The sequence below is a fragment of the Accipiter gentilis genome, chromosome 16 (genome assembly GCF_929443795.1).
Source record: "Accipiter gentilis chromosome 16, bAccGen1.1, whole genome shotgun sequence".
Lineage (NCBI taxonomy): Eukaryota > Metazoa > Chordata > Aves > Accipitriformes > Accipitridae > Astur > Astur gentilis.
The window spans coordinates 28,864,123-28,889,771 of NC_064895.1; the positions used below are offsets into that span (position 1 = coordinate 28,864,123).

At 45.3% G+C, this 25,649-nt stretch overlaps 1 protein-coding gene and 1 long non-coding RNA gene across 12 annotated transcripts in view; both read right to left on the reverse strand.

Annotated features, from left to right (window-relative positions):
• The window catches only part of EXTL3 (exostosin like glycosyltransferase 3), a 159,897-nt gene that overhangs the window by 17,559 nt on the left and 116,689 nt on the right, over nucleotides 1-25,649 (reverse strand). For 7 of the 11 annotated variants that reach the window (XR_007508358.1, XR_007508360.1, XR_007508353.1 and 4 more), the window contains one exon: nucleotides 17,930-20,553. Coding sequence is in view for 1 of the 11 variants with exons in the window: in XM_049819210.1 (XP_049675167.1) it covers nucleotides 17,930-20,077 (2,148 nt within the window). In the remaining 10 variants the exon portion in view is untranslated. Of the gene's footprint in view, nucleotides 1-17,929; nucleotides 20,554-23,801; nucleotides 23,985-24,009; nucleotides 24,135-24,501; nucleotides 24,640-25,649 lie in introns of those variants that run through there. The other 4 variants (XR_007508359.1, XR_007508357.1, XR_007508362.1 and 1 more) reach the window with 4 other exon arrangements.
• Nucleotides 12,877-15,319, reverse strand: LOC126046603 (uncharacterized). The gene is made up of 3 exons (XR_007508371.1): nucleotides 14,306-15,319; nucleotides 13,047-13,293; nucleotides 12,877-12,937 (listed from the first exon to the last, which is right to left on the reverse strand). It is a non-coding gene; the product is annotated as an uncharacterized LOC126046603 (long non-coding RNA).

Consider the following 25,649-nt stretch of genomic DNA (forward strand, 5'->3'; position numbering starts at 1 on the left):
GGTGTGCCATCGGTGTGCCACTGTCATCCCCACCCATCAAGGAAGGTGAGAATTGCACATTTGGGAGCTAATGAACTTCATCCCACCCATATCCCCACAACCTCGTTTCAGGCTGCTTCCTGTCCACCTTGATGTTGGCTTTTTCCTTCTGCAGAAAGCACATGGGAAGACTTCTCCGGCTCTCCCATGTGCCTGCAGGCTCACAACACACGCAGTTGCTCAATGTGGAAAGGAAAGCAATTAAAAATCAGCCAAACTAGGCTTAATAGAGGTTAGGGAGGGCTCTGTTAGCAGACTTTGGGACATAGCAAACTCCAGCAGAGGGGAACAATGAGCAGGTACCAAGTATCCCTGAAACTATTCTGTAATCAGGCATTTATTTTCAACTCCTAGTTTGGACAAATTCAGACATCCTCCAATTAAGAAAGTTGCCCAGATCAACCCTTAAGATCCGCAGACTACCAGATACAGCGGGGTCCCTTCCCTCTATGCATGAGCATACAAATGCTAAGAATATTTACAAGACTCCTTAGAAGGAGTTATGTGTGTGCAGATTCACATTATGCATAAGCAGGATAAATCACATCTGTTTTTTAACCACAGCTGACTCCATTCCCTGCTCCCTTTGCAACCAAGGTGTTAGATCAGACCGGCACTTGCTTCTCTGCAAATCCAACCAGAGACGCAGACAGGGAAGATGACAAGTCTGCCTGGTCCCATGAAACAGCAGCATCCTTGAAGCTATGTATTTTTGGGGGAGTGCAACTGTCAGAATGGGTTTGCACTGACCAGCTGGAAATCAAGCAACAAGTTTGGGATGTCAGATGGGGATACAGCACAGTGTAAACATCCCAGCTACGGCAGCAATTTTGGCATCGGGAGAGGCTCCATATGGAAACTACACACCTGAGGTTCGCTCTCTTAAAGATGACTTTGATCCCGATTTCTCTTGTGCTCTGTGTTATCTTTCCCCCATTTAACATGTCAGGGAGCTGAAAAGAGGGAATAGGCCGGTCCCGAGGCAGGCACCATATGTGCATGTCGGCTGCACGATAAGAAGCCAAGCTTTCTGCCAAGGCAGCTGCCAAGGAGAAGCCAAAGAAGCTGCTGCCATCGCTACAGATGCCACCAAAAATCTCTCCAGCCTTCTACCCATTCCCAGTTAGATGATGTTCGTGTGAATCACACGGGTCTGACCAAGACTGCGGTCTTTTTCCCTCAATTTTCTCAGCGTTTTATCACTACCTGCTCCTGGGCAAGCTAAGACACTCTACAAAAGCTGGCAAGATCACCGTGGCTCTCAGCCCAGACCTCAAATCTATTTAACTGCCCTTACCAAGGACAACTACGGCAGTGCTTATTGAAAACTATCAATTGCCTCCTGAAAGTGCAGCATCAAACTGGGCAGCCCTGGGGTCCCGCCCTGCCCACACAGAACTGTTTCCTCCTGCCAATCTCAACTCCCACCGTGAGAAACCCCTCTCTGTTTGCAGAGGACAGAAATTTATCCAATTTCTACTGGCCAGCATCCTGCTTTCCAAAGCCAAAACCACACACTGAAAAGCACAGATCCAAGCCTTGAGCTCAGCCGGCAATTCTTCATTTCATGAGAAATAAAATACCCCGTCTCACTCAATACAGCACGATGCTCCTCCCGGCACGCAGCCAGGCTACCAGGGCTCTGTGGGTAGGCAGCAGGCAGAAGATAGGATGCTAGCATGGCCTTTCCACCGTTACCAAGCCCCCGGGATGATACCTTTCCTCCCTGCAATCACAATCTCATTCCCAGCCCAGACTCAAAAACTCAAAGAAATGAGTCCAGCACAACATGGGACTACAGGGTGTTTCTGACAGTTCCTGATGAGCTGCAAATCCAGGGGAAATTGCAGCCCTGCACTTTGACACACGTATAAACACGGTCTTAAAGCTCCTTCCAGAAACATCACCAGCACTGGCAGATCTTAGCAGATCGGCATTTTCTAAAGAAATGGATGTTCTTTTGATTGTGTTTATGATAATTCATGTTTAAAAAACTTGGGATGCAAAGGCAAAATCACAGATGCAGAAAGCAGCTCTTTAAATTGTTTGTTAAGACAACGACCTTCTGCCATTATCCTAGGGTGAACACTCAAATCCAGAAGATACTGATAAATGGACACAGATGCCCTAAACGAGCCCCATTACCCTGGCCAAAGCCATCCTGGAGAGAGATCGAGGCTGCTGGGATCCACCTGCGTGAGAGGTGCAGCCGTAAGAGGATGAGCTCCTCTTGTGACTGGTTTCTCCCCACGAAACAGCCTTGCCGTCCCCAGCTGGCTCCCTGCTCTGCTCCAGCTAGTCTGGATGAAGCCCAGGCCATGCGGTGCTTGGCTCCGGATGGTGTCACACCAGCATCTGCTGTGGCCAGGCAAGGGGGAGAGTGGGCAGGAGAAAAGAGACAGCACTTTGCCACCGGTGCTCATTCCCAGACCTCTTCCACATCAGTTCTTACCTACCCCATACGTATTCTGTGGAATCTGCTCTCTTGCTTGGTTTGACGGCACTTGCACCAAAAGTATCAGTAATTTATTTGAACGTCCACCCAAAAGCAGCTCTTCAGAAACACTCTTAGTTTCTTCAGTCGTCAACTGCCTGAAGATAAGATGCTGGTTTTTACAGTGGCTTCCCCTGGCAATTCTTCACCTTCTTGTTTTCCCTTTAATCTTTGCTTGTAAGAATAGATTTGAAAGTTACCATTATCCCCTTTCTCATATATTAATTATTCTGCTGCTCCTTCCCCAGCACTTCCTCTTTGCCTTGAAACAGTTACAGCCCCCTCCTTTGTGCCCTGAACCTCCAGACTTCTGTGCTTTGCTACCTCCAACTTAAGGCATTCTCAAAATTTGAATGAAAAGGATTTCTAGACTATTTTAAGACTTATCTCCAGAGGTATGAAAAGAGTTTCACTGGAAGGGTATTTAGCTAGAAAGCTATCCAAAGGCAGCGTATACTGCATATAAATTGGCAAAACAGATGCATTTTTAAAATACGTGTAATTAAATAATGCAACATAAAACCAAGCATAAGTTATCCCCCACTGAGAACAAAACCACACAGGAAGATACTAGTGGAAATAGGTTTTTTAAGCTGATACTGTGTCCATGCACGTAGTATGTGCAAACACTTGGTCTTTCTTTAAACTACTCAACTGCTATCAGTGGGTTGCTCGTCTCTGAGATGAGAAAACAGCTTGCGATACAAATAAAACTGATTATTTATTCATTTTCATATGGGTGCAGCTGTCGCATCTTTCTAGAGAAACTAAAGGAGAAGAATGCTTATTTTAGCATTAAAGGGATCTAGATACTCACTTATTTTTATTCCCTCTTGTGCTGCTGTTAGTGGCTGTGCAATTAAAGATGCACGTTGAGTTGGTTGTCTGATTAGATTTATTTTACAATTATTTGTAATTATTTGGCTCCAAAGAACATCCCTGGGATAACATGCTGTCACTTGCAGTTGAGGCTTTCAAATACCTCGTCTCCCATTGCTTCATCTCACTCCTTTCTCAACTTTCTGAAACTCCACTCTGCGTTTTACATGGAAGCTCACAGGGGGGAAACTGCTGAGAGCAAGGGGACAGAAAAGCTCACAACCTAACTTCCATTAGCACATCTGGGATCACGAGCCAGATTTACAAGTTGCTGTTTGCTGTGCAACCACAAAAAACCATTTGAGAAGGGAAGATCTCACGCTGATAACCCCAATTTTGGGTTTGGTGGGGTTTTATTTTGGAATGAAATTGGCAACATCCAAAGGCGTGATGATGTTCTGACAGGTGAATGAATTGGTGGTTCTTTATTGATGCTTTTTCAAGCTGCAGCTAGAAAAATATTGCAAACCTGCTTTCAACCTGGCAAATCCTGTCTTAGTATTCAAGGCCTGAAAATTCAGATATTTATTCTGCCCAGCCTAGAAGCGGTCCCAGCGCTCAGAGCCGAAACATGCTGGGGAGACAACGGATTGCAGAAGTGTCTGTAGCAAGAGCACACATGGATTCAATGCAAGCCAGGGCTTATGTACACAACTATTTGATTTCCGTAAGACAAAGTAACGCAAATAAACTAGAAACATCCTGTCTGCAGGGTTTCTGCTGCAATTTAAAAGTGGTGGTGTTGAACTGGCCTGCAGTCTGGCCCTCACCAGATGCTGATTCTGCTGTGAGGTTTTGCTCTTGTCCTGCTGTCCACGGCTCCTCCAGAGACCCTTTGCAAGAGGCCACGTGGGGTGTCACATCCAGCTTTCTGCAAGAAGGGTAATGATCCTGTCACCGAGACTTCTCCAGTGACAGCACCGAAACACTCATCCTAACAACAAAATACATTCTCAGAAAAACTCTGTTTTCTCAGCCTTCATTTTACCCTTTCCATCTTCAAGCTCTTGCTTCTGACAGTCTCGCAACTCTGACTTCATCCTCTGTGCCTCTTCTTCCTCTCTAAATACCCCTTGGCTGCTATAGTGGTAATTTTAATAGCAAAAAGGTTGTTGGATAAAACAGCTTGCTCTTCTAAAGCTCGGGGTAATGATATAATGCACTGTTGAAACTACTGGCATGCTCCAAGTCAATGCGGCTGCATTTCAACTGGTGCCGTCTATACTTTCCTAATCTCACAGGGCAGCTGTTCGTTTGACAAATGTTTGCTAACAACTCAAAGATCTTTGGATGGAAATAAACTGTTGGAGGATTTTCAAAGGTCAGTCCTATACAATAGGAATATTGCCCTTTCAGGTTCTAAGTCACAAAACCCAACAAATGTTACCCAAGGCCCAATAGTGCAGCATCAACAGTGCTGGATGCATAAGGCTGAGACCCAGAAGCTTGGGGCTGGAGAAACACAGCTCTATATCACTTAATACAGGAAAAAATAGTAGCCTTATGTCAGCCTCCCCATGTACACCCCTGATAAATTTTGTTTGCACTACAAAATTCAATCCCAGGGGAAGCTTTTTCCCACTATGACCTCCCCGTCTCTACAGCATCCCTTCTTTGGCTCCGTGTCTCCATCAAGCCTGGGCACCTGAGCTCTCCCTGTACAAGATCCAGCAGCATGCTCGGGGAGAGCCGAGAGCTGATGAAATGGGGACACCTGCCTTGCATTTTCTGCACTAAAGTCATTTTGCTAATGTTAGGTAAAACACAGAGATGCCATTTCTAACCAGCCCTCGCTGTTGAAAAAGAGAACACACAAAGAGACAGAAAGAGGGCAGGCAGCATCTATTAACTCTTTTCACAAGGTGGAGTATTAGTGCCTGGAGCTCAGGGATGGGGGATTCAAACTGCTTATGGGTAGCAAAAACTTTCCAGAGCTAGACTGGTAAATACCAACAGCTCAGGAACAGATGTGCAAGCTGCCAGTAAGCCTACGAACAGATGCCACCTTTCTGCTTCCGATTTAAGCCAACTTTGACTCCTGCAATTCAGCAGGAGTTTGGTTCTGCCAGCAGATCCTTCCAGCATCCTGGCCCATCCCTGGAGGCAGGCAGAGCCTGAGGAGCACATCAGGCTAGAGTGATCACTGCTCTGAACTAGCTTTCATCTCCGGAATCTGTTTTGGGTATCGTAGGGAACCTGGCACTGCACCACGCAGGGCAGAGTTGCAGAAGGTTGGAGTGATACCCGCAGCCGGGACTGCTGCACGCTGCTTGGGCTAATTTGTTTTCGGAGCAGCTTGTGAAATTCAGAGCAGCAGAGTGAAAACAGGCCAGGAAAGAGCCCATGGCCAGAACTATCCTGCTCCTGTACTTGAACTAACCACAGAAATGCTGTGTAATACAGCCTGTACAGATGAAGAAGAAAAACCCAACCAGCTCACAGAGGAACTGACTGGGAAAGCCTGACCTTATTTTGGCAAAAACATTCAGTGTCCCTGCCTCACTTTCCCAGCTGCGCCATGTAGGTGGAGTGCTCATCACAGATGTGGCAGGAGACGTGTCAGGCCAGATACAATCTCAGTACATTGTCCTCCTTGGAAGAGTCATATGAGAGCCTAAGACGCACAAACTGCAACTCCCTGACCTTATTTAAAAAAAAAACAAGCAAACCCCATAAACTTCTGAAGTATTGAAGCCCTGATCTCTCTCAGCCCTTTACTCTTAAGACTCCACTAGCTAAGTCATGCACTTCTAATTTCATTGGAAAAGACACGTTGCTAGTCCCCTGGTCCATGCTGAGAAGTCTGGCAGCAAATGGACTGAGAGCTCAGGGATGGATCTGAGAAGGGCTGTCACATCTCATCTGCAAGACAGAGAGCATGCAAAAGTCAGCAAGGCGGTTAAGGAGCACCCTTGAGGTATCCTCTTTTTGCCAAGCTGCCATGCAATACCAGGTCATCAGCATCAATGGGAAGGAAACACAGCAACATCCATCTTAGAGATACAGAAATGCACAACAGAGAGTCAGAGCATCTCCAGTGGAAGAAGAAAGTGCTGGAAACCCAAGGGATGCAGTCCCAGGGGATTACTGGAAATATCTTCTTTCTGTTCACCAAGTGAGGCAGAGCTTATCTTTCCACTTTGCTCTTTGGCTGATAGCCCGGCTGCTTTAATTAACAGAGACTTTCGTCAGTGCAAATCCTCAGTATTGTCGTACAATTACTTCTTCAGCAGGTTCCTTCTCTTTCTACTCGGTATCTGTCAAACAGGATTTCCACTACCGCAGAAAAAGAAAACGCCTGGCAGAGCAGGTGTGATTATTTTTAAATTTGTTAAAATTGGTACGTCTCACTGTTTGGAATACATTACATCTAATGATGCTGAGTGATGTTGTTCAGCATTTAAAAGCTGCTGTGTCCTATCCTAGAAGAGCTTTAGCGCTGGCATTCATATCTGTGGGCTGAAGGCATCCAAATGAACTTTACATCTCAACTAATAGAGGAAGGAATTGGGGTCAGACTATTAATTTACTGAGCAGCTACTAAAAAAGCTCGTATATAAGCTTGGTATATAAGCAGAGCCAAGACAGCATCAAGTTTGCAGGTAGGTTATTTTTTGATGGGAAAAGGACAGAGGATTTATTAATGCTTACATGGCTGGGAGCAGCAACCATAAAGAGCACTCAGGCATTCAAACCCACTTCTGACTTCCAGGTTCATTCCAGACTGGAAGTCTTCTGGGGACCTCCGAGATGAGAAGGCTGAGATCTCACTGGGAAAGTTCTGATGGGTCTGGATGAAATGAAGACAGCTTTCTGCTTTCTGTCCTCAAATCCATTATCTAGAGATGAGAGCTCTTTTATGTAATGTTAGAAGAAAAGAACTAGCAAACCCATACCACGATTCTCTAATCAGCATTTTATCTCTCATTGTTCTGGTTGTTCCGTGAGTACAGCTCATCAAGAAAAGCAATTTCCAACAGCTCAAATATCAGAGAATAGGGTCAGGATATTAACCTGAATGTGGTCAAATAAAGAGGAAAGGCATTTTCACCGAACACGCAATCTCACCTCAGCAAGCAATAAATACTTTCTCACTCGACATGACAGAGCCAGTTGATGACAAACCAGGATACAAGCCCCAGATGGGTTTCTGAGGATCTTCCCTTTGCTCATAGGCTTCAATTGGTGGATCCTAATTGCTGAAATCCTTGGCTGAATCCTACTTCACTTGGTCCATGTCTCACACCAGCCCACCGTCTTCCATCCAGAGGGGCAGAAGGCAGCAGCAAGAGGAAGACCATCCCCACACTCTCCAAGCCATAGGCTTTGTGTTGGGCAATGTCATGGTCTTCAAATCTTGGCTTCCCCCAAGACTTTTACTACTTAGTGATCTATTTAAACTTCTCCTGCTAATAAATTAAAAAGTTAAACAAAGTCAAGGGGGAATAAATGTTTCCAGTAAGAGGTAGTTAATATATTGCTGCCAAACACATGGTTGGGAGGAATACAGACTACCATAACCACCTCCCACAACCCACAGTATGGGTTGGGAATTAAGAACCAGCATGTGTAGGAATCACAGAGTTCACATAAATGAGGCATAATTAAAAACAATTCCTTTTACAAATTTTTGATAAAAATCAACCTAATTATTACCAGTGTTTTGAAACCAATTTGTTTTGTCACTTGCATTCAGAGGAAGAGGAAAATGAGCCTTACTACAAAGAATTATATTCCCGAGAAAAGTGCTTTTCTTGTTCCCTCTTAGCTCTCTTCTTTCACAGTAAAAGATGGGGCTGTCCCTTACTGTAGAGATAAGGCAGGCTTCCACCAGCCGGGGCTCTGGGCAGCTCAGGAGATCAAAGCGATGATTAGCCCTTCCACATTGAAGTTGGAAACTGAACCTCCCTGCTCAAAATGCTTTAAATGTTCAATGTCGAGAACAAAACCCATTGCCCTTCCCTATCCAAACCTCAAAAAACCTCAGAGTTCAATTCAGATAAGCATTCAGAAACCTGTAGACTTTGCTTAACTATTTTGATCTGAAAATGTTATTGGGAAGCCTAAGAACAGCTTCACCAGACTTCCCATATTTCTGCTGCTAGTAAATCTGGAAATAGGTGAAAACAGCATTTCTACCACCTTATAAGGAGATGAACAAGTACATGCTTTAGTGACCAGCCATGGCTTTCTATTCTCTGTGCCTCAGTTTCCCTCTAGCTTATTAGCAAGATATCCTTAGCTCCTTGCTTATAGTCTTTTTGCCTTTTTCCTCACCTTTCCTCGCAGGGCTAACATAGATTTTCATTAATTAACTGAAGGCTTTAAACAACTGGAAGTGACTTAAAACTACTAGTTTTTCCCTTGGTTTTCTTATGCTCTCTAAAAATGGCATCTCCTCACTGTCATCAGGAAAAAAATAAAGCTCCATCCTGTCTGGGTACTTGTAGTTAAACAGTATTGACTCCATGGATCCAGCAGTCAGGACAATGGGAAAAAAACCTGCAGCCCTTGGTTCTGAATCCAGCTACTCCACCACCTTTCTGCTTATTGATTGCTTTTCCACAAGATGAAGTTCCTCCTCCAGAAGCACAGGAAAGAGCCAAGCTCTGCTTTTTGGACAGGGGAGTGCTCCATATGCACAGCATGGCAGGGAGATCCGTCATGTTTATTGCTAACCACAGAGTTTGATTTCAAGAAAACTGAAGAAAAAGCATCCATCAGTTAGGTAAGGGAGAGCAGCATCTGCTTCCTCATCAGATACAGGCAGGTACCATGGGGAAAAGGGGTAAGAGACTGTCCAGGAGGTGAGTAATACTGTGGCTGCTGTACTACACCATCACCAGCCCACCAGTAAACTTGGGAATAAGTCACCATCTTCTATTTGGGAGCTTCAATAGCTTTGCTGATTGATCCCACAGAGCTTGGGGAGGCATCTGCGAGCTACACCAGACACGTAAGAACAAGCAGTGACTAAAACCTCTCTCCTGCTCCTCATCTCTTTCTCTAACCTTGTATGCAAGAGCTACCTTCCTCTTTATAACCTGCTCATGTCCCTCAGTTGCCTCCTTGATGTCCCAATGCCCTGCGAGGTCCCTCCTGTTCCAGCAAACTTTAACAACACTGATTTTATTTTGTCCCATCTATTTAATACCGACAAACCAAAGCCAAATTCATGACCTTGGTGACTACAGCTCACTCCTCCTCTCCTGTGCCTGGGGACCCATCCATTTCTTGTGGTACAGCATCAAGTTATAGCTGCTCTGGGAAACAAGCCTGTCTTCACAAATAAGGCAGTCTGCACAGAATGCAAAATCAAATGATTCTGCACAGCAAACCCGCTCCACCAAGACAGTTAAAAGCGTAGGAAGAAAAGAAACACAGACACCCGGGGTCTGGGACTTTACTAGAAGAAGGGTGTAGCTTGCAGTGAGTGGATGTCAACACATGGTGCCATATGAACTAAGTAAGAGCTGCAGTAGCAAAGCCACAGAGAATGAAAAGAAGGTGAAAACAACAACAAAAAATAAACAAAATGCATCCAAATGCTCAGTGACCCCCCATGCCTGTTCCACTGTATGGAATAAATTTGGGGACATTAAATATTCTGTTGTTATTTAAACAGGCATATGCAGGCCACCATGAAAACCCTAAAAGTAGCAGGAATCCAGCCCTGGAAAAACAATGTGGTATTTTGCTGCTGCACTGACTCCAGTGCCAAGTCCTGTCATGCCGCTTTTGTCCCCTAGCTGTTGTGACAGATTCTGCTCCAGAGTGGGGAGCGTTTTAAAGATGCACAGACAACTTTTGTGTTGATGGTTAAAGACTTCAACACAGGGGGATTGGCCGCCGTGACATCTTCAAGCTTTCAAGTGCAAGAAAAGCCATCCGATTATGTACACAGTAGTGTGCAAGGATGCTTCCCTCCCTTGTGTTTCCTTCCAGTGCCCCGAAGTATGCCTTCCTTCTGGTCACCGACCCCATTAGCTGCATCCTAAGCCAAGGGAATTCAGCGAGCTGAGGCTACGGTAACATTTTGTCTACGGAAAAGCTATTACAAGCCAGCATATGGCATGCAAGAGAATTAAGCGCTGGTTTTAGGCAATAGCAGTGGAGTACTGCAAGGGTGTTTGAGTTAATATTCAGACTGCAAATCCCTAAGTCGGCACCGCTTGTTACATTATCAGCGTACATTCACGCATCACTGCATCTTTGCTTAGGCCCTGCAGTGACAAGCATCTGGATTTTAGCATCGCAGGTAAACTAAGCAGCAAATTTGCTTCTTCCTCTTCTGCTATACAACAGTAAAAATACATATCAAAACAGCAAAACTCGCAGGGATTTGAGAACTAATCTGCCTCTCCAGCAGCACCGTGCTCTGCAGGCAGCAGGTGGTGCTACGTACCCGACAGCAGCACACAGACATTTTCGTGCAACATCGACCTGCCTTATAATGTTCTCATGGAGAAATTTAACTCGTGATACACTGCCGGTAAAGCTGGTGCACTGGATAGGGCCCACTTAACCCATGGATGGTGCAATCTCCTGTGTAAAGTGACTTAGGGCTAAGAAACAAGGTGATTTTCTCAGCTCATTTCCTTTGTCACAGAAAGTATAGCCTAAATTGTTCCTTCTGAAAGCATACCTATAGCTCCCTACTCCCATTTGCAAACCAGGACCTAAAAGTTAAGTTGGGTTCCTCCTGATTTTGTATGCAAGAGTTGTGAGCTAGGGTAAGGTAGGGAAAAGCTGTCGGGGCCCAGTGTAAAGCTCTGACTCACCAAGGAGCTTCAGCAGATAAGTTGGTCCAGAAAAGCACAAGTAACGTCACCAAGGAAGGGTTAGGTACGTGCTGAAGTACCTGGTTGAGTTAGGACCTGAGCTGGTATTTATACAGAGCTCCCAGGAAGGAAAAGGATCTATTGAAATGGTGGTGTGATGAGCACAGAGACTTTTAATTCTCTCATTTAACTCATGGTCCCCGTGAGGGCCTCAGCCTGGATCACGCACACCACTCCAGTTTAGCTTGAGTTACTGGTGACTGTGTGAGCTGTTAGTTTGCAAGGTTGGCTCTTCTCTTATCAGAAAACCAAACATGATGTTGAAGGACAAGGAGGGAAGTTCATGCTGCCGCCATGGCATGCTACACACTGATGTTAGTCTGACCAGGTTCTGTTCCTCCTCTTCTTAGCCAGAAGAATCACCAAGGGACCCCGTTGTGCTCCTTGAAATAAGAGATACCAAAGCACCTTCAAGTATTCCTGCTAGAAAGGACATGCAAACCTAAGGCATCCATCCTTCAGCAGCGACTCAGCACAGTACAGTTACACAGATGCTGTCCAAACAGAGGGGAAAGTCATGACGGCATTTCCACCCAGTCTGCTCCTAATTAACAGGTGGCATTTCAAGGGACACCACGGCCAGCCAAACAGGTCTGCAAATGCAGCAATGCTTCCGGATTAGACATTTTCCAAAGATTATTCCTTTTTAAACAAGCAGCTAAATTGAATGAGCTTTCTCAGCCGGCCACCAAGCCAGCAGAAAAGGACGTTACGCCACTGGAACTGGCTGCAGAGATCAAAGCCAGCTACTTATTCTGTAACAAAGCTGAAGGAAAGGATTAGTCACTGCCGAGCGCCACAGGAGCTGGCATTGGCAGTGAACCCAGCTAAATTGCTCAGAAATGCCTACAAGCACACACCACCTAACCCGGAGGAAGAGGAGAAAGCAAACTGCTGGAGGGCTTTTCCAGCCACGGCTCTGTCACCAAAGGACATGCATACACACAGAAAACAAAGATGAGTTGGAAGTTCAGGCTGTAATTTCTTAGAACGTGAGCACAGGTTGTGAAAATATTGGTTGGGGCTGAAGAAGATATAACCCCAAATGTGGGAAGCCCTTTCGCAGCTCAGCTAGGTTCACAGGCAACACTCCACGCATGACACTGGCAACCCATGCAAAGCCCTTGGGCTTCCAAAATAACCCAACCGAAATCCAGTAATTACTTGAAAAGCGGGAGACATGTTACACTGGCTCAAAACAAAGTGAAGCCATGACACAACTAGATAGTCCTGATCCAACCCACCCACCCCAGCAATAAACCCTGATCTCAGGTCAGTACAAAATCTCCATTATCAGCTAACAAGGATAAATCTCACTCTTCCTTTGCCTCCAACGTACCCAGCCTGGCAGGCTCAGATGGTGCACCATCATTCAGTTGGTCCCATCCCTCAGCCCACGCATCCAAAGCGATGGATTTGAGATAGGTCATGTCAGCAGCCCCCCTGAGCTGTGTGCGAAGGGCTCAGGACAGGAAAAAAAATAAAAAAAATAAATAAAGGCCATGTTGCTTGGAAATCACTGTTCAAGGTTCAAACACCCCTGTAAACAGATGAACCATTTGTCCCTGCTAAGCTGTCTGTCTTCCACAAACCTTTTTTTCACGTTGCTTGGACCTCTGCAGCCTTTGGCAACCAGACAGCGCTGTGCTGGCAACGCAGATTCAAAGTAGTGGTTCCTCTCTGGCTGGCAAAACATTTACTTAAAATTAGATGCTCTGTCGTTACTCTACTAAGGACGGCGGAAAACAAACAAAAAACCCAAACCCTTTATCCAGTTTAAAAGAAAGACCAACCTGAAGATGCTGGAGTTGGATGACAGAGGGTGCCTACAAAGGGCTGAGAATTATTTTTGCTCAAGATTATAACCAAATTGAGGGTTGTCCTGAGCTCAGTCCTCTCTTTCCCAGTCTCATCCCATCTCCAGGGCATGACCCACAGGCTGAGAAACGTGGGTAGCAGAGGAGGTAAGGGGAGGCTGCTGAGCGCACCGTTTGCTTTCCTGGCTCGGACTGCAACTCCTGGGAGGCTTTAAGGAAGTTTCTGAAAGGGAAATGGATAATTTAATTGCTGCATTAGAGGATCTGCGGCTGTTTTGAGTGCAAGCTGCTCCAGAGCTTAATCACGTTGCTGCTCAGGGCTTTGTGCCTTCCCCACTGAATCAAGGGCATACACAGCCCTGGCAACCTTCTGAAATACATATTAAATATATTAAAACAAACTCTCTTCAGGTAACTCCGGCTGTTCAAGCTCAACTCATTGTTTTAGGTTTGTAGGATTAAAACCAGAGCAGAAACAGGGAAAGTGAATCCTGTCCCCCTGCCCCAATCCACATCCTGCTCAGAGCTGCACGGAAGATGGACAGTGAATCAGCTCTGGAGGATTTGAAAAGCTGCAAAAGTCATGTATTGGGGTTATTAAGCATCTGGACTTGCATCTACGCTGCAAGTTTGCCAAGGAATTGCAAGCAAGTGCCCTTTAGCAACCAGAAAGCAGCAGCACATCGGTGCCGAGCACACCGCAAAGCACAGCAGGATCTGAATCTTCTTGGGTGCATCTTATTATCATTTGCGTGGGCTGGATGTGTGGTTGCCTGAGTGTTTTGTTTCATTTGTTTCCCTTCACTTTTATTCATGCAGATGAAAATGCTGTCAAGGAATTGCAAAGCAAAGAGTGAGGTTTCTCCTGTCATTGCCTGTGCACCATTTAGAAATCCGAAGTGCAGAGATACTGAAAGGGGAAGCTGGAAGTCTCTATCCCAAGATTGAGTCAGATCTTCTCCTTAATGACTCCTCCTTTATTCCACCGGTGGAAATCTTTCCAAGATTAATGTGCGTGCAGGTCCAGTGCAGGAGCAACAGCCAAGTATCGCCACCTCACTCAAACCCTAGTTCAGTCCTTCCACCTGTTCAGAGCAGGATTTAATCCAAATTTCTTCCCCCTTTTCTTCCCCATAAGCATGAAAATAGCAGCAGCACTCGCTGGTGAGCAGCGAGCAGCACCACACTGGGGACTTCAGCAACTGCAGCAATGCCATGTACAGGAGGGCTCTCACCTTTGCTGCAACAGAGCGGACCAAAACTGCCGGCAGGGATCGATAGTCTGGGCAGCTTTTAATTCCTGGAGTATATTGCGACTTCGGCAGATGCTGCAGACATCTTGAAGTACCTATCCTGAAGGATGCATCAATGCTGGGTAAATCCTGCAGGGAGGTGCTCAGAAGTTAAGCAATAGTTGCAATGTCACTGTTGGTGCTGGTAGAGTCACGCTCTCCAGGTTCTTCTGTCTGAGGAAGTTTTCCTAATGCAGTGCTAGAGATACAGCTTGCAGAAAGCAAGTGTTTGTAAGCTTGCACAAACAAGACTTCTCACAACCTTTGTTTTTTGCCGCGATTCTATTTAATGTGAGATGGGAACAATTTTTACAGCTCAACTCCAGCACAAAGGCACTTTAAATTAAAGGGTAATCTACCTACATCTGTTCCAGAGGCAGCCTTGAATGACTACACACACAACTTTACGTTAAATTATATTTGTACCTAGTCACTTCAAGCTCAGGACAGGGCCAGAATATTTTATCAGAGACTCCTGTGCGGCTAAGGAATCTTACTGATTTTTTTAGTAAATTATACCATCACAGGAAATATATATCTAAGTAAAAGTTTCTAAAAAAAAATCACACATATTCTATAGCCCTGTTTATCTCATGATCCATGAAAGATTCAAAGATCTAAGGCAGCTTTAAGCTTTGGTCTTGATTAACTCCCAACCCACCAGGGAAAAGAAACCGCATAACCTGCTTTAGAAGACCAAATCACAACCAAGCACCACAGTTTGCAAACGAAGTTTCAAGGAACTTATTAATGAACTAAGGTCAGCCCATGCAGTAAGGCTAAAGGAGGAAGCCCAATTCTCCTTTGGGTATTCGGCTAGCATAAAGCCGCACAGCTGAAGTGTAGCCCAAAGTCCCACCAAGGTGCTGCTGGTGGGACTTGGGACTACATTATGCTTCCAAGGGTTCTTTCAGCCCAGGACATGCTATAGACATTGCTTTGCCTCATGAGGCTGCGATTTACCTCGATAACCTTCTGGCTTCAGATGCTTTGATCATGGATCATGCTGACGCGCATGTGCTGCTGTTGCACTACTCCTCACAGTCAGATGGTGCCTGGATCCACTTCAATTGCAAGGAGGGGCACCCAAATCTGTGTCCGTCCACTTCTCTTTCCCTCGACTTACCTCTGCATAGCTCTGTGCTTTGGGACTTGAACACAGGGCAATTCCTTGCACCCTAAAGTTACTGGAACATATTTATTACATAGAGATACAGCACTGCTTTGAGATCTGAGAGAATTGGATATTCCCCATCAAAAGACACTTTTTTCCCCATAAAGAAATAAAATTCACAGGTCTGCAGTTTCTTTTGACATCAGCAGTCACAAGGGCTTGTGTTTCTTACCAACCCCACGTACCCACCTGCTTGCACATCTGGCTACCCTGGCTAGCACATCCCACATCTCAGCCACCGAGGCTCAAATGGAGCCTCACCTCTACTCCCCAAGTTCTTGTAGCCCCTCTCCACAGCAGATCTTAGGATCTGTCACTGTTTGATGAAGCCCAGGTAAATTTTTTGTATCATTACTGTATTAAACCACTCATATAGATGAATACTACAGACTCTCAACGTGATTTAAAAACCCAGTCTGGATGTGGACTTACCAACAAGCACTTCAGTGGGATGGTACAGGGAAGCTGCAGTGAGTTAAGCCTCCTATGAGAGATCCCAAGAGACTTGGGCTCTTTTAAAAAAATGGGATTTAGAAAAACGGCAAAAAAGCATACCTGTTGTCAGACCAACATGCTCCTTCAGAAAGGACCCCGGCAGAAGCTCACGGTGCTCCAGCCATTCCCTGGCACTTGGCCATGAACACAGTGTTACCACCCAACATCCCAAAGCAGACACAAGACAGTTTCCTCCTCTTGAACCAAGCGGTACCAAACATCCCCCACAGCACACAAACCCCAGCGCATGGCTGAAAGGTGACATGCAGCAACTCACGTGTGTCAAAGTCCCCCAAAAAAGCCAGTGGGCCTCCAACACAATAGATGTGCAGATGAGAGCAGAGTAAAAAAAGCCATTAACTTCCACCAACAGAAACCTATTTTTCTTTCACAAATAACACCCATTAACAACTCCAAGGAGAACAATCCCCACTCTTCAGTTCTGAAGGAGTACACAGTTTTTCAGTGGACACAATGCAAAGATTTCGCAGAATTCAGGCATTCAACAGGACTAATGTAAAAGATTATTTTGCAATTATCCAAGCAATTTTCTCTCCTCATTGTCCCTGGACCATAAGGGTTTTTAAATGTGAGCAGAAGGATTTATTCATCACAATAATAATAAAACGAAATATTAAATCAATGAATCTCTTTGCATGAAGCATAAAGCTCACATTGCTATTAAGCTTAGTAGCGTCCTGTCACATAAACCACACGCAGTTTGCGTACTTAAGTACCATCACCCTCTTTTATTTTTCCCTTCCCTAATTTGTAAGGCATTATCCTTCCATTTGTCCTCTAAACACAACCAGATTCAGACAACACAGTGTTGCTTCTTGTTAGTGTCTCTATGCCCATGCTCTCTTTATGTGAGCACGTAGAGATTTATATTTAATATCGATTGTTAACAATGGCCAGTGCGGAAAGTTATACCAGGACAACAGAGAAGTCCTAAAATAAATACATACCTAAGTAATAATTTAGGGAGAATTAACTCCTCACAAGCAACACTGCCAATATGCAAGTGAGTAGCTGGGCATGAAAATGAATGTTGGTCTTTGAAGGTGTTGCTTCTTCAGTTTGGCTGGGAAAAAAAATAAAAATCAACCTAAACCTAAGTAAAACTCAGTTACAACTTTTGGAGCATGGAAGCTCTTATGGTCGTGTTGGCCTTGTCTTGTATTTCCTTCTCTGCCATCCCTTGTAATATAAAGTGATAAATGACTTTGCACAGCTTCAGTGGGTCCCTCTTTTGTTTTTATGAAAGATTTATCTGGTAAAGTGCAGAAACAGTCACTACTTAGGTATTTATGAAGTGCCAACCGTCTTCACAGTGTGACACTTAAAGAGCCTAAGCAAAGATTTTTGATAAGCAAGAATCTCTGGCTTTAAGCCTTCAGATTCATACCAGGCTCCACACAAGCAATGACAGTTTCACGAGTGCTAAACACCTGGCACCTCTAAAGATCCCATATTTTTACAATTTAGGCTCTCCTACGTAACAGCTTCTGTACTTCACAATCTGAAGGCCGCCAAACAAATTCTCTCAAAACAGCAATTTATCTCACCTAAATTCACACATCCACAGAGCACAGCCATCCACCTCTGAACATCGGCTTCCCTTCAAAGTCAATGGAGAGAAACAGGCATTTCTAGAGCAGGAGCCATGGCATTCTCATGGAAACACTTAAACTGGGTCAGATGAGTCATACCTCTAATCTCCCTGGTTTTCTCTGTGGATAAAGTGTCCAGATCAGGTACCGATATCTACAACCACTCGAAATGAACGCTGTCCTAGATGACTTAAGCTGAGCTGACATGTTACAGAAGAGCTACAGCAAACTTCAATGTACAAACCCCACCAGGAAGCAAGACCATAGTAGCTACAACTTTCTTACCATGATTGGGACGCCAATGTCTGGCCACAAGAGATCCTCAGAGGGAAGCTTGGGAGAGTTCCACACTACCACAACTTTATTTAAGTACGGGAGACCATTGAGCCTTTCTAGGGAGTTCATCAACACTTCCTCCCGCTCGTAAGTCAACATCACTACTGTGAACTGCTCCCGGGGGACGTTGCCACCCAAAGCAGCCTGGAACTCCTTCCCAGAACCACCTGCTCCTCCACCAATTGGTCGAAATCCAGTCCCAGACCCCAAAAATTTTGCTTCTGATGGTAAAACAGGGTCAAAGGGAGTGTAGGGGAAGAGGTGGAAAGGCCCTGGAGCAGAATTCCAATTTCTGTATATGTCCATTGCAGTGAGGGTAAAATTGCGGAGATATTTGGGAGATGCATAGGGTGGTTCCGTTTCCACAGGCCCCAAGTCCAGATCACCGTTGTCTGCCATATTGGGGTCTGTACCAGCAGCTTTGCCAGACCGATGGGGAATCTCCACAGCGGCTTCTTCTCGGATAGGAGCAGCTGGGATTTGGATTCGAGTCCTTATGATAGCTAAGACTGTGCTGAACACGTTGTCAGAGGTGGAGAAGTAGGTCTCCCACAAGAAGCGGCCCTGCCTCCTCATGGCAAGGAGATCGTTGTCAGAAATGCTTCTCAGAAGAAAGTGCACTTCTGTGATACGTGGCTTTGGTATAATTAAGGCTGCCTCGTTCCACCGGATAACATCATTATAGGGTAGCTGAACTTGCTCTCCGAGAACCACCGGGATGGCTCCAACTTCCAGAGCCTCAAACAGTCTCATGGCACACCCAGCAGAGATCACTAAATGGGTGTCCCCTGGGGTGATTATCAGTGCAAAAGTAGATAGCTTCAGTAGCTCTAGTCTGTCATCCCTTTCTCCACACAGAGCCCACTCGGTGGGCAGACTCGTCTTAGGCTGGTTCTTACATGTGAACTCCACCAAAACAAAGTCCAACTTGCTGTCCTGAACAGCCTTCAAGGTGGTAATGATCCGATCGTCATAGTCAGCTGGTGCATTGCCTTCTATTTCCTCTTCAAAAGAGCGAACCTCTTGCAGGCTAGATCTGAGAGACTCGATCTTCTCCCCCTGGAAACTAAACAGATATTTACGCTTGACTGGCACCTGGGGAGGGATTTCTAGGAAATTGGGTTCAGACATAGCGTGGACCAGAGGCGAAACCACAATATCAAACCCCGGTCGATACTGCACATCATAAAAGGTGGACTGGGCAATCATGGCACGCCCTGTGCTGATGTTGTAAATGAAGTTCTGAGTTTCCGATTTCCTTGATAAATTGATGATGAGATGGTTATGTCCATCAGTCCTCCAATATGGCAAAGAGTGCAACTGTTGCTCTAGTTCAGTAGGTTTTGGCATTACGGGCTCTTGCATTTCCCCCACTAAAATTATATATACACAAGCAATATTTGCATTTTCAGTAACATAAACATTAGTTCTGACAGTTGCCTCAAAGGCTTGTTTAATTAAAGGGTCTAAGGAACTACCAAAAGGGTAATCATCACTGTTGTAGACATAGACTGGAAAGCCAGATGTCAATGGGCAGCGTGAGTAGTCAAAGCAGTTGTGTAGCCTGCAGTTCCGGTTGGATTTTGGCAGGGGAAAGGTTGCATCATCTTTGTCTGGCAGCAGCCTGATGGGCAAGGAGAGCTTGGGCTGGTTCTGAGCCATCAGCTCTTTGTAGGAATGCTCGGTCTGGCTGATGACGTTCTTCAACTGCAGTAGGTCCTGCTTGGCATTTTCAATGCTCTTTTTGCACGCCTCAATCTTCAAGTTGAGCTTGGCGATCTCACTGTTGAGCTCCTGCCGTTTAGCCTCCAGCTGGAGCAACTCCTCGCTGACTGACTCGCGGATGCGGCACAGGTCTTGCACATGCTTTACCTCGCACAGCTCATTGCCAGTCCGAGGGCCAAAGATGCGCTTGCCAGCATCATCCGCATCATCGATGGTGGTTAGGTAGTAGTGGGCAATGAGGGGAAAGAAGACGAGGATAATGAAGAGGGTGAAACTAAGCCAGGTGAGCCGGATCCGACTGGACCACCTCAACACCCACGGCTGGCCTCCGTTCCCCACTCCCCCATTCCGCAACATCGTATATCCAGTCATGAGTTCAAAAGTCGCTGCGTGCCCAATCACGTTGGATCAGTAGCCATAACCAAAAGAGTTTTTATAGCGAGTCTCTCGAAAAAAAAATGTTATTGTGCCTGCTTAATGAGAAGCCAATAGAAGGGGAATTTCATCTTCTTGTCGTGCTGACGGCTTTTCTAGTCGTTTTGCTGCAGGCGCAACTTTTGATCCCGTTAGACTCAATCATTGACCTTCTCACCCACCCCCAGCCCACCCTTGGTCTGCAGGCAACCTTTGCTGGAAGTGTCACAGCGTTGTCATGGTGATTCAAAGTCTCAACTGGCAGAAGAAAAACACAGTGGGATCAAGCCAAACTCTACCGCTGCTCTCGACATCCTGCATTACCATCCAATGAATATGTAGAGGCACCATCCATTGTGGAGAAGGAGCCAGGAGAGACTCGTACGAATGTCAGTCTTTCTCATCGCTGCTGCACAGCTGAAGCTCTGCCATTCCTACAAGAGAACAATCATATATTCAGACAATGCAAACAAAATGACCCCTTAGTGACCTAAGACATTGCTAGTTTTTAAAAGCAACTGTCCTCTCTGCAAAAGAGCAACCTTCATACATGTCTTAACACCTCCGGGGTTAATACCAGTAAAGCTGAGAAAGTGATGGGATTCATTAGATGCGGACACATGGCTTTCTCCGGCCACTCTGCTTCTCGTTAGGGTTGCATGCTTCAGTGGCCAGACCAAAAAAATCACAGCCCTTGGATCTGGTTTCCTATTTCTGCCACCGTCTTGCTGTGTATCTTTGCAGAAGCTGCTTAACATCTGCAAGCCCCTGTCTCCTCATGTACAAAATGGAGATATTAATGTACACCTGCTCTCCCTACCTACCTTTTGCTGGTGTGTTGTGAATTTGTACAGCATAACTGAGTGTAATCACTATTGTTCTGGTCTAGTGACTAGAGCTGATGAGGAATTTTAGATGAAGTGTTCTGCTTTCATTTCCTGCTGGAAAATTTTGATTCACGGCAAGAGAAATTTTAAAGGGAACATACACCTGTTGGCTCTGATTACCTCCACTGGCTGGCATACGTGAGAGAATTTCTGGTCCAAACTGGAAAAGTCCACACTGTACATCAAAGCAAAGATGCCGAAGTTAGGATCTGTTGGGTCCCACACCACTGAAACAGTATCAGCTTGCTTAGATAAGCCTTTTTGCTTGGAGAACTTTGATATGGCACTGAATGCCTACCTAGCATGGGCATAAAAATCAAGGACACAGCAAATTCAGCTCTGAGTCTTTGGTCTATGCCAACAGATTTAAATCTGGGCCACACAAATATACTGCCACTAGTAACTCTCCCTTCCCTTCTATTAGCATCCTCTAAGGTACCTAAGTTTCTGGGATATTCTTTCATATAGTGGACTTCCCACATCACTGATGAATATAGTGCTGCGCTTAGCGTCAACTCTTGCACAGCCTCAAGAGAAGCTTATTCATTTCTGCTTCAATTTTTAATTAGAGGAAAGTCATCTACACTGGTGACGGTCATTTTTCACTAAATCTATTTAATACTCCTCTCATCTACTCATCAAGAATTAGCAGAAAGAAGATGAAGAAGCAAATCTCAGCCGAAACAGAGATCTGGAAATGGGCCAAAGCAAAACAGAAGTTCACCTTAAAGGAGCAGAGCGAAGTCAGGAATACTTTTCAGTGTAGCACACAAGCACGTGTCAGAAAAAAAATAAACAGAAGATTTGATTTTAACCAGGAAAAATCATAATGAAAGGGGAAACAAGTTGAGTGATAAAGGACAATTCCTAGGCCTATTTCGTTACAAGGCCATTTGTTGTCGGTAGCTTAATGCCCCACAATCAAATGGGAATCCCCCCCCAGCCTGACCTGCAACTGAGTTGCACAGCAGTATGGACACTTAAAATTAAGGCAGATTTTAAATTCATAACGTTGTCTGGCAAACAGCACTGGTGTAAATCTCAGAAAGCCGGGAGGATAAAAGGGCTAAAAAGTCAGCAAAAGACTAAATCAGCTTTCTTGGATCTTGGCAGTACAGTCGCTGCGGGCAGATGGGGGAGGCTTCAGCTCTGCTGGCACGACATTTTAATACTATTCTCTGTACACCAACTTGTATTTGCCTGGGCTGGGAGAGAGCCTGGTGATGAATGTAAATCCCCAGCGCTTCTGCATGGCACTGTCAGTCAGGCACAGGGAGCCCTGGCAATAGCAGCACACTTGTATCGTGCCTCTGGGACTACTGCTACACACAGAAGTGTTTTAACATGCACCAGTGTACAAACCAGGCAACTGAAGGCAAAAATAGTAATAAAAAAAAGCTTTCAAAGTCTATTTTTCAACTGTTTTTCTTCCTTTTTTAAGCTCTCCCCAAGAAATAAAGCTCATGCTGTCACTGCCCATGTGCATGCACCAGTCAGTCAGTCCCTGCTGTTTGAACCTGGTCTCATAGGGGCTGCAAAGATCTTAGAATTGCTACTAGTTTTCTGCAAACAGCTGGCCAGGAGATGAGAGCTGCCTTATTAATCCTTTTCCCGAGGGAAAAGCCAAAGCACACGCTCACTTGAACACCAGCAAATCTAAAAACCAGCTTAACTTAAAGGCACACATGGGAAAACAAGCTCTGCTGGTTTTTTTTTTGTTTGGGGAAGCCATGGGATAAGTGCGGTCAAACCCTGCAAGGTGTTGAGACAACACAGAAACAAGGGATCATAAATGTGGCCAAGAAAGAATGAGGAAGCACGTGGACATGTTGCTTCAGACTGGCCAGAGAAAACTGCAGCTCCACAGGCAGTAAAGGCAGTCCCAAAACTTATCAGCTGAAACTGCATCTGAATCTTGTTCCTTTGTAGTTGCTTTGGCCATTTATGAGCCCTAAACAGCAATGAAATGGCAAACTGGACTCCCTAAAACAGCAACTGGGGTCCTTGAAAAGCTAAATCCATTGCGCCACACATGATCCTCTGCAGCTGTTCTGCCACCTAATCCTTCCAGGGGCTCCTCTGGTCCTTCCACTCAGTTGACACAGAACAAAATTTATCCTCCTGACTTAAAAACACGGGCTGTGAATTAAAAAAAAATCCGTACGCTCAGAAACCTGAAGCTGACAAAATGACTCTGCTGCTAGCTTGGAAAAGACCACACGGGAAAGACCAGAGCAGGCTGTGGAGGAATTTAAAATGCAACACACGTGGCTTGGGATCAGTTAAAAGTATTGACTGTCAGTATGAAATATGTGCTTGCGATAAAGCAAGCACTTTAGCCACACTCTCAGACTCTTCTTCATTACTAAGACTTTATTTCTCATCAACTCGATAGAGTCTGAGGTTGTAACACATTGTTATTAGGACTTAAAAAAAAAAAAGCAGCAAAGTAAAAACCCAATCTGTGGTTTTACCAAGAAAGACTTCAGTGTTGTATTTAAGAGCAATAAGCAGCCCTGGGGGAAAAGGCTGCTGATTTCCATAGCTCCCAAAAAGAAGTTTGGGAGGAGGAGACACAGGTTAGTTGCTGTGCTCTCCAGCCAAGTCATTCCTCTCGCTCCCTATTACTATTAAGTTCTTTAAACTGATCAAGCCCCACACTGAGAAACTCCTGTTGACATTATAACACAACGTTGCTGCCTGATAGACCTAATTACACACACACACACACACACACACACACACACACAAAGAGGCAGGAATAGCTCTCAGGAACTCAGAAGCTCACTAATTACCAGAGCCTCTTCCCAAATGCCAATCCGACTGACTTCTCGAGCATGACGGGTTTGCATGCTGCAGTTCCTCCTCCCACGGCACAGGGCTGCAAGACTAAACTGCTGTTTGAGCACGTTGTCACATCTTAGTTCAAATCTCAGGCTGTGTTCCCAGCTTTCCTCGACTCCACAGTAGGCACTCCCCATGCCGGTGAAGTTATGGGAATACCTGAGGTTCTCCCTCATTTTGCATTTCCAGTAGAAAGAGCCAGGCTGGTCTGATCTGTGGATGCTCATGAGTCATTACTCTGCAAATGTTCAGTCACCAAGGTCCTTTTGCAAACACACGAGCACACCAATTCCTCACTGCTTACGCTTCCTTTTGTCCATCTCCCCTATAAAATTAGGGAAATATTGTTCCTTTCTCAGCATATTTGTGAACAGAGCCTTGAAATTGTAAACTTACAGTGCTCCAGAGCTTAGCACAGCAATAAATAATCATTAGGCACAATATGGTAACACAGACTGCACTGAACTTTCTAGGAAGAAAATCCACAGGGATCCTGCATCCACTAAATTACAGCTCCCAAACTGTCTGTATGCACCCATACTTGTCCTTACACTCTTTCCTCATCAATTGAGGGGTCTGCAGCATTATCACTTCTATGTTACCTCCACAAACTTGCTGCTGTGCTGGCCCTCTCTGTGGAGAACAAAGCACCGTACCCACCTCTGTCGCACTGGTTCCGTCCTGATGAATGGCAAAGGATGTCAAGGAGTGCGTGTTAGCGGCTCCTGTGTTTTATCTGTCCAGTCTTGAATAGACAATTTCTATTGCCAAGTCCCTTTTTCACTAGCACTAAAAATGAAATCAAAGATAAAAAAAAAAACCACAACACTTTTTTAAAAGGAGAAGCAGAAAATTCTGCTAAACAAAGAAAATACAGCATATTCCCTCCCTTTAGAACAGGGTTTCTGGTGAAATGGAAGAGAAACGAACACAAAACAGCCCTTCAGCAATGATAACTTTCTACTTCCTAATGCTCTCAAAGGAAAGGATTACACCCCAAATCTCCGATCACTTTGGGAACAGCAGCAGTTGAACAAGGAGAATAAATCTATTAGGTGTGTGCTTTAAAGTACGTTTGAGAGCAGATGGAAAATTCACTCTGAAATGCTTCACATGCTACAGCCTCAGGGATCATCATGAGGGATTTGTACCATCTTGAGAGCTCACAGGTACAGAGAAATTCTCCTAGACTAAGATCAACACTGCTACACGCACAACTGGTAAAAGGTCTTGTAATCCGTAAATTCAGGGCATAAACTGCATCCCTGGCTTTAGGAAGCTTTTATCTCAACCAAGGAGCATTCACCACGTTTGCAGCTCCATGCAAAGTCAAACCTGCTTCTAGCCATGCTCCCCACCTGCAGCTGGGAACGTGTCAGGTAAAGCGGTCCTGGAGAAACACTCCAAGAAAGCTCCTTCATGCGCTCGCTCCAGCAAAGTCAGAAAACCACAGATACTGAAAAAGGCAGTGGCTGACTGATATTAGGGGAAGTATCATGTACGTTCACCCTGTTCTTTTACTCTTTCCCTGTGCTGCTTGTGTGCTCTGTTGGAAACAGGTTGCAGACAATATGGACGCTAGCTCTGCACCATGCTCGCTACCTTCTCTCCAGCCAGGCGTCCTTCTGCCCTGATAGGACCAGTGCTCCCGGTACAGCATCATTTCATCTTACAGTGTTCACAAATGCATCTCCTGCAAGACAGAAATCCTTGGGGGGTGGAGAGAGAAGGAAAAGACCCAATGCATGTCCAATTGCCCCAACAGCTCATCTGGATGGGGAATAGAGCTAGGGAGAATA